This window comes from Otolemur garnettii, unplaced genomic scaffold (assembly GCF_000181295.1).
Source record: "Otolemur garnettii isolate 467f Iridium unplaced genomic scaffold, OtoGar3 scaffold00099, whole genome shotgun sequence".
NCBI lineage: Eukaryota > Metazoa > Chordata > Mammalia > Primates > Galagidae > Otolemur > Otolemur garnettii.
Genome location: NW_003852494.1, coordinates 2,303,002 through 2,311,846, shown reverse-complemented (window position 1 = coordinate 2,311,846; position 8,845 = coordinate 2,303,002). Strand labels below are relative to the sequence as shown.

At 49.6% G+C, this 8,845-nt stretch overlaps 1 protein-coding gene across 1 annotated transcript in view; it reads left to right on the top strand.

Moving 5' to 3' along the window:
* Positions 1 to 4,681: 4,681 nt before the first annotated feature.
* HPD (4-hydroxyphenylpyruvate dioxygenase) overlaps positions 4,682 to 8,845 on the top strand; it is a 15,611-nt gene continuing 11,447 nt past the window's right edge. The window contains exons 1-7 of the mRNA XM_012809049.2: positions 4,682 to 4,761; positions 4,883 to 4,909; positions 5,425 to 5,487; positions 5,793 to 5,897; positions 6,406 to 6,448; positions 6,642 to 6,724; positions 8,155 to 8,244. Coding sequence (XP_012664503.1) covers positions 4,759 to 4,761; positions 4,883 to 4,909; positions 5,425 to 5,487; positions 5,793 to 5,897; positions 6,406 to 6,448; positions 6,642 to 6,724; positions 8,155 to 8,244 — 414 coding nt within the window. The 5' untranslated portion in view covers positions 4,682 to 4,758. The remainder of the gene's footprint in view (positions 4,762 to 4,882; positions 4,910 to 5,424; positions 5,488 to 5,792; positions 5,898 to 6,405; positions 6,449 to 6,641; positions 6,725 to 8,154; positions 8,245 to 8,845) is intronic.

Below are 8,845 nucleotides of genomic sequence, written 5' to 3'. Positions count from 1 at the left end.
TGGCATTATAGCTCACAGCAACCTCCAACTCCTGGGCTCAAGCGAGTCTCCTGCCTCAGCCTCCCAAATAGCTGGGACCACAGGTGCCTGCCACAACGTCCGACTATTTTGGGGCCGGGGGGGGGGGTTTGCAGACGTCATTGTTGTTTGGCAGGCCCAGGCTGGATTCGAACCCGCCACCTTAGGTGTATGTGGCTGGCGCCTTAGCCACTTGAGCCACAGGCGCCGAGTCTGAATCATTTCTATGGCAATCTGAAAAACAGCAAAACTACAGGGACAGAAGAAAATAGATCAGTAGTTGCCAGGGGTTGGGATGGGGAGAGACTGAGCACAAAGATACACAGCAGGACTTGATGGGAACATTTTAGGGTAATGAGATTGTTCTGTTTCTTGATTGCAATGATAGTTAAACAACCGTGTATATTTTTAAAATTCATAGAACTGTACACTGAAAGGAATGAATTTCATTCTAGTAAATTAAACCTCAATAAGAACCCCCTTGAAGCCATATTTACAAAATTTCAAATCATGTAAATTACGATGTAAATCATGTAAATCCGACTTGCTGCAGAACTAGGCAGGGCAATGACACGTGCAGAGAAGGAAGTGAATCCTGAAGCCACTAGGCTTGGGGTGCTCCCAAAAGCAGAAGATTCCAAACAGAGAGGCGGAATTGGTTCTCTTTACTCAAACTCCGTCAAATGGCTGAGAATCGCTGGCATGTTTTGTACTGTGGAAAATTCAAATAAACTGCAAGAGCAAAATTAAAACTATCCATAAACTGTTGGGTTCTGTTTGATTCTTTTTTATACAATTGGCAACATACACACTGTTCTGTGCCTTGTGTGTTTTTTTTTTTTTTAACTTAGTATATCTTGGAGCTTCTTTTTCTTTTTCTTTTTCTCCTCCTCCTTGCCCTCCTCCTCTTCCTCTTTTTTTTCAGAGACAGAGTCTTACTCTGTTGCCTAGGCTGGAGTACTGAGGTGCAATCATAGCTCACTCCAGTCTAGAACCCCTGGGCTCAACGATACTTCTGCTTCAGCAGGGAGGCCTTTCTCAGATCTGCTACGTTTTTTGCACAATCTACCCCATTTGCCCATGGCCAAGACATCTTAACAGCAAAATTATTATCCATGGGACCCTCTGTGGCACAGTGAGACCAGGAGGTAGCATTAATCTCAGCTAAGCCCTTTAGAGATCCTGAGCTTAGCCAGTTAAAACAAATCCCATTATTCATAAAGGTTTATCTTAGAAAGGGAGGTGGCTATTTCCATAAGTTTCTATATTAGACTTTTTTTACCCTGAGCCGGGGGGCACAGCACAGCTGTGGCACACACAGAAACACAATCCCTGAGGTCGCAGGTTGTTCCCCCTGGAAATGCAGAATTTGCAACATCAGGGCACCCCAGACAGGATGCATTTGTCAGGCATTCAGGGTATCAGTATCCCTAGTGTTCTCCTGATAGTCCAAGAAATTCTATTTAGTCCTTGGTTTCAGGGGGACTGCTGAGGCATTCAGTCCCAACCCATGACCAGTGTGGACTCTTGCCCAAGCCTGACTGCAGTGGCTATTCACTCACACGATCATAGTTCATAGCTCACTGCAGCCTTGAATTCCTAAGCTCAAGTGATTCTCTCGTCTCAGCCCTGCCATACCATACCTGGCTGGGCTGGACTCTGAATTCAAGGCTCACAGCAGCTTGGGAAAGCAGCAAAGGGAGTTTTCTTTCAGGAAGAGAGAGAGAGGAAAGCTTCCAGGGACAGTTCTGAAAAGCCAAGATGCTCCCTTCTCCTTTCCTGAACCTTACACGTAAAGGGATTTTGCTTTTCTATGTTGTTAAAAAATCAGTTTGTCCTATTTAGTAATTAAAACTTTAACTTCCCAGTCACCTCCTACTCTTACCCTGTCTCTAAGATAATAATAATACACTCTGGGAGGCCGAAGCAGGTGGATTGCTTGAGCTCACTGAGTTCGAGACCAGCCTGAGCCAGAGCAAGACCCCATCTCTAAAAAAACTAGCCAGGCATTGTGGTGGGCACCTGTAGTCCCAGCTACTTGAGAGGGTGAGACAGGAGGATCACTTGAGCCCAGGAGTTTGAGGTTGTTGTGAGCTATGACACCACGGAACTCTACAAAGGGTGACCAAATGAGACTCTGTCTCAAAAAAATAATAACAATAAATTAAAAATTATTTTTAATCAGCCAAAGGCTTCACCCACACTGGGCTTCTTCCTCCTCACTTTACCCAGTGCAGCCAAAAGAGGCCAGGGATCCAGCTAGCCAAGTCCCTTGGGGAGCAAGCTGTCATTTTCAAATTCCACAGGGAACTTTTACCTCTCCAAGCAGCTGTAGGTGCAGCTCAAGCTGCTGCCTCATAACATAGGTAACTCCATAGCCACACAGGCAGGCACCCAGAGCTTCTGGTCCATTCCTGGAAGCCTCTCAAGCTGCCCCAGACTACCAAGTGCTCAATAAGGTCTTCAAAAGGAGTTTGGGGCCAGGGCTGCATGGGTCAGAACAATACCAGTATCAAGGAGGAAGATGGCCAGTGTGTCTGTAGCTAGGAATCTCATACAGCCCAGATAAGATATTTTGTGCTCTTTCATCTCATCTGTATCCAAATAATGCTTTTGCCATATGTCAGTGAGTCAGGGTTGATTTAGCAAATCCCCTGCTGCCCCCACTGTGTCAGGGTCCCCAGGGCTCCAAATTCACTGATTTGCTCAGACCCAGCCTGTGGTCGTACTCACAGCTAAGATTTATTACAGCAAAAGGATTCAAAGAAAAATCAATGAAAAAGTGCCAGGAGTGAAGTCCAGAAGAAACCAGACATAAGCTTCTGAGGGTCTTCTCCCACAGAAGTTCCTCAGCAGGGAGTTGTGAAATGAGGTGTACTGGGGAAGCCTGCCTGAGCTGCAGAGTCCAGGGTTTCACTGCGGGATCAGTCATATGGGCATACTTTGCATAGCACCTCCCCAAATCCAGACTCCCAGAAGGAAAGCAGAAATCACTTTGCTCATAGAAACAACTGAGGCACAGTCAGCCACTGTTATCATTTCTGGCAATGGTGAGAACTTCCCTGAAAACCAAGTTCCTAGATGCCAACCAAGGCCCACCTTGCTAGCAGGCCTCTCTACAAGTGGCGGTCTTAGGCCTGATAAGTAAACTTGCTGCACACCAGGGTGCAGTCCAGGACACATTTATGAGCCCATACAAATAGTGGGTTCCCTGGGCAAGGCTTCTAAAACCCACCTCCTAGCGCAGGTTGGGCACAAAGAGCAGAGATAGTCACACCCAACCACTGCTAATCTGTTGCCCAACTGAACTCAGGCTGAGCAAGGGCCATCCGGCCCACAGATGGGAATGGCACCTAGAGGTATAACCAGAATGTGACTGAGACCCATAGTGTTTCTGGAATAAATCCCAGAGGGTGGGAGGGATAAAGTTACCACTTCTGCTCAGCTGAGCTGGACACCTGCCAGCCATAGGAACCCTGAAGCTGCTGACGACTTACTTCCAGGAGTCAGTAAACATTGACTTTGTGCCTAGGATGTAAGCTGGGCCAGGCTCCAGGAGTGGAGCCTTGAGTTAGCCACAGCAATCACAGGGACAACATGTTCCTGCTGCCCCAGAGGTGGGAGGTTGATGGGCTGCATGGAGCCCTTCTCCCCAGTAGGACCCTCTGGGCCTGTGAGCGCCACTCTGGACCACATCCATGCCAGTTTTCTGAGCTGGAAACTTAGACAGACACTGGGATCACTGTCCCACTTCACCTGTCTCCTGAATTGCCCAATAAATAGAGAAAAGAAGGGAAATGTTGTCTGGACTGGTCCAATGACATGCAACTTCAGAATCAAATAGGCCAGAGTTTGAATCTCTGCTCTTACCAGCTCTATGACCTCAGTTTCCCCATCTGTATGATGGGATTATCAATGTCTTCCATCCGAATAGAAGGCAATACAGAAATTTCAAATGTGACCTCTGAAGTTAGGATAACCTTGTTCACATTTCAGTTCTACCCTGCCACTTGCTAAATGCATGGCCTGGGAAAGTTCTCTTACTATAAACTAGTGGATCATAACCAGCATTAACAGAGACTGTATTTTGTGCCAAAGACTTATACTTTACCTCATTTAATCCCCCACCACCCAATTATTGCTCCTATTTTACAGATAGGAAAATTGAGGCTCAGAGGAATGTAGTGACTTTTCCAAGTCACATAGTCTGTGGTGGAGCCAGAAGCAAACCTTCACACATCTGCCTCTATCCATGACAGAATACAGCCCTTTCATCCTAAACATAAACTACATGCTTGCTATGCAAACAGGGCTTTAAGACCAGTCCCCAAATTCACACTCAAATTCCCCCTAAGTGAGAATTCTGGAGCCACCAGTGCACTCAAGCTGGCCTTGGCTTCTGAGCTTTGGATTCTGGACAGTGATGGCTGTAGCCTCAGCCCTGTGGGGGATCTTGGAAAGAGTGTGCTGTTGGCTTCTTGCTGTGGCTCTGCCCCCCGCTGGCTAGTGGACGAGGGTGTCACTCCCCTCTCTGGACCTGGCAGCAATGCCCAATCCAATGAGGTCATGCCAGATCACAGTCTTTTAAGGCCTAGGACCTTCCAAGGTTGAACTCATCTCTCCACCCCCAGGACAGCCAGGAGGCTGGGGCGGGACCTGCTTTGGGTTAAATATTCCTGTTCAACACTCCCAGGCCTCTTGTCCCAGTCCTCTTGGCAGGAAGTTTAACCAACCCCAGTCATGGTAAGTATCTGCCTGGGACAACGGCAGTCTCCTCTGACCCCATGGGACATCTGCAGGGAGACTTCCAGGAACACCTTGTATTGGAGCCTCCAAGTCTCACTGTCCTTTTCTTTCTTCTTAGACAACTTACAGTGACAAAGGAGCAAAGGTACGAAAGTGGATAAATGTGGGAGTCTGAGTCTGGAAGGGGGTCAAGTGTTCAGGGAGATCATGATATCAGCTAAGTGCAAAAGAGGAATAACTATAATGGATACGTGATGCCCGTGTGTGCACACTCAGTTTTATCCCCTGACTCTGCCAGACTAAATGAGACTCAGCCTCCTAAAAAAATTCTCTCTCTTCTGCCAATCTCTTAATCCCACCGGGAAGTTCTTTCTAATGTCTAATTTAAATCATTATTGCTTCAGCATAAGGCTATTTCTCTCTGTGAAACCTATTTCTCTCTTGTGGGAGCTTCCCAATTCCTCACCTTTCCCCCTGCTAGGATCTCAATTTGTACATAAGAAACCTCTTTTGAGGCTTGGCAAGGCTGCACGGGGCTTAGCTTCTCCTAAATTCTGTAATTGGGACTGGCATAAGGGAGGTAATTAAGGAAAGCCTCTCTCCTTACACTTTTCTAGGCTCTCTTTCAGAGACTCAACTTTGTTCCTTCTCCTCTTGCAGCCTGAGAGAGGCCGATTCCTCCACTTCCACTCCGTGACTTTCTGGGTCGGCAATGCCAAGCAGGTAGGAAGGAGCCAGGGCAAGGTGTTGGAATGAGCAGAGTGCAGACAAGGAGGCCTGTGATTGGCTCCTTAGAGGGGAGGTTCAAGGCCAGAGTTGGACCTGTCACTCTGTGACTATTAATCACATCATCAGGACAATGGACCCCAGCAGGAAACTTACCTAAGGGCCTAATGTGCAGGTGTAGCCTTTATTTCCAGAAGAGTCTCTGCATGGGGTGGGGCATGTGGTGGCCAGGCTGAGGGCTCTGTTTTGGGAGGCCCCCAGACTGGTCCCTCACGAGCCCTGCTATTCCCCCCATGACCCAGGCCGCATCCTTCTACTGCAGCAAGATGGGCTTCGAACCTCTCGCTTACAGGGGCCTGGAGACGGGCTCCCGGGAGGTTGTCAGCCACGTGATAAAACAAGGGAAGGTGAGTCCATCCCCACTCTCCCCGTCTGGGAGACCGAGTCTCTCTACTCCCTGAGGGCTCCTTGGTGTGCATTAGACTGGGAGGCCTATTTCTTCTGGCAGGTGTGCCCCCGGCTCAGGACAGAGTCTGACAGCTTCCAGAAGGCAGAGCTCAGCCCCATCGGGCCCCTTCCACTGGGCGCCTCTGCTCAACCATGGGCCTTTGTAGTGTTGTCTGCTGCTCAGCCTGGCCCAACATTGCCCATAGATGTTCAGAAAACCTAGGACATCAGAGCAGGAAGTTTAAGCAGTGCCCTGGTTAGTGGGATCCCTGGAGCAGTCCCTGTAGGAGACCTGACCCATAGCAGGTCTGGCAGGAGAGAAAGCCTCACCCCCAAGGACCAGTGGGAGAAGCTAAGGCAGAGAAGGAACTAGAACTCACAGTCCAAGAATCCTGCATGGCCGAGTCCTGTCTGGTGGGCAGGGAGTGGGGAGCCACCAGCCATACCTCCTCCTCCTGTGTCTCTTAGATCGTGTTTGTCCTCTCCTCAGCGCTCAATCCCTGGAACAAAGGTGAGGGCTGAGGTGGGGGTGGGGTGGGGGATGGGGACGTGGCTTTGCAGGTGGGGTCAGACTTCAGGGAGGGGGTGAGGGCAGATGGGGTGTGAGGGGGCTGAGACTAGGAGGAGATAGAACCCAGAAGGCTGAGAGCCAGGTGAGGAGGGTCCCTCAGACTTCAGTGCCTCCACCCCCCTGCCGGCCGCAGAGATGGGTGATCACCTGGTGAAACACGGCGATGGAGTGAAGGACATTGCATTCGAGGTGGAGGACTGTGACTACATCGTGCAGGTGAGACCAACTGCACCTGGACTGACATGGGAGAGGAGTGAGGTTTGGCCCACCCTGTCTACCATGGGACCCCATAGGTCAGGGCTGAAGGGACACTGCTATGCCACAGTAATAAGCTTGGACGTTGGTCTGTCACACACCTGGGTTCCAGGGACGCTCTGACCCTTACTGTGTGTCCTCTCTCAGTTTCCACGTCTGCAAAATGGGAGTGAGTACAGCAGCTATTTCAGTGAGTCACTATGAAGAGGGAATGAAGCTGGGTGTAACTCATACCTGCAATCCCAGCACTTTGGGAGGCCTAGATGGGAGAATCATGGAGCCCAGGAGTCTGAGACTAGCCTGGGCAACATGGTGATACCTTGTCTCTACAAAAAAAAATATTCACAAATTAGCTGGGCATGGTGGCAAATGCCTGTAGTCCTAACAGAGGCTGATTTGGGAGGATTGCTTGAGCCCAGGAGTTTGAAGTTGCTGTGAGCTATGAAAATGCCACTTCACTCTAGCCTGGGCAACAGAGTGAGACCCTGTTTCAAGGAAAAGAAAAAAAGAAGGTTTAGCAGTTCAGAGAGTGAATTCCAGAGCCAGACTGCCCAGGTCTGATTCTTATTAGCTGTGTGACTTTGGGCAAGAGACTTAATTTCTCTGTGCTTCAATTTCCTCACTTATACACCTGCAGAATGGAGATAATAATAGTACCTTTTGTATGATGCTGCTGTGAGGATTAAGGTGGTTAATGCCTAGAACAGTGCTTGACACATGATATAAGCACTAGCATGCAGTCAAGTTTTGCTAAATAACTTTAATGAGCAGAGCACTGGGCACTAGGTCTGACACGCAGTAGGTGCTCAATGTTACAAGGTGATGCTTGTAACCTTTTTTTTTTTTTTTTAGACAAAGTCTCACTATGTCACCCTCGGTAGAGTGCTGTGGCGTCATAGCTCACAGCAACCTCCAACTCTTGGGCTTACGCGATTCTCTTGCCTCAGCCTCCCAAGTAGCTGGGACTACAGGTGCCTACCACAACGCTCAGCTATTTTGTTGTTGTAATTGTCATTGTCGTTTGGCAGGCCTGGGCCAGGTTCAAACCGGCCAGCTCTGGTGTATGTGGGCTGGTGCCCTAGCCACTGAGCTACAGGCACCGAGCTGACGTTTGTAATCTTATCCACCAACTCTTTTTACAGATGAGGAAATTGAGGACTGAGACAAGGAAGGGTCAGAGTGAGTTAGCAGAGGCAGGACACTCACCTCAACTCTGCACCTGGGCCTCAGTTTCCCTAGCTGCCAAATGCACATGAGGCATGAGTGTCATGGGTAATAGAACCAGCTTGTGGCAGACCATGCAGAAGGCCAGCAAGCAGGAGAGGCAGGCAAGGGCTCTAGGAGGCTCCAGCTCTCATGTCATGGCTTTCCCCATCCTGTCTCCTTCACAGAAAGCTCGGGAACAGGGTGCCAAAATTGTGCGGGAGCCCTGGGTGGAGCAGGACAAGTTTGGGAAGGTGAAGTTTGCTGTGCTGCAGACGGTGAGTTAACTTCAGTACACCTCCTGCTGTCAGGAGGCCCCCAGCTGACTCTAATCCACCACCCCACCCATGTGCCTCAGAGCACGGACATTCTCCCTCAAGGCTGACCACCTGCAATGCTTGGCCAATGTGCAGAGGCTGACAGGGACTACCCATCACTCCTCCCAGGCTTCTCTGCCTCCTGGGGCTGAGGGCGGCTGACAGCAGGGGGGCTTTGAAGAAAGAAGAAGGATGAGGCCAGGGGAAGCCACATCTGGCCCTAGTTGTATGACTTGGGCAAACCACTTAACCTTCCTACAATTCTTTAAGTCAGCAAGGCTGACTGGGTGCAGTGGCTCAGGCCTGTATTCTTAGCACTCTGAGAGGCTGAGGAGGGAGGATCACTTGAGCCCAAGAGTTCAAGGCTGTAGTGAGCTATGATGGTGCCACTGTACTCCAGCCAGGACAGCATAGTGAGACCCTGTCTCTCTCTTTTTTTTTTTTTTTTTGAGCAAATGCCTCAAGCTGTCCCCCTGGGTAGAGTGTCGTGGCATCACAGCTCACAGCAACCTCCAACTCCTGGGCTCAAGCAAGTCTTCTGCCTCTGTCTCCCAAGTAGCTG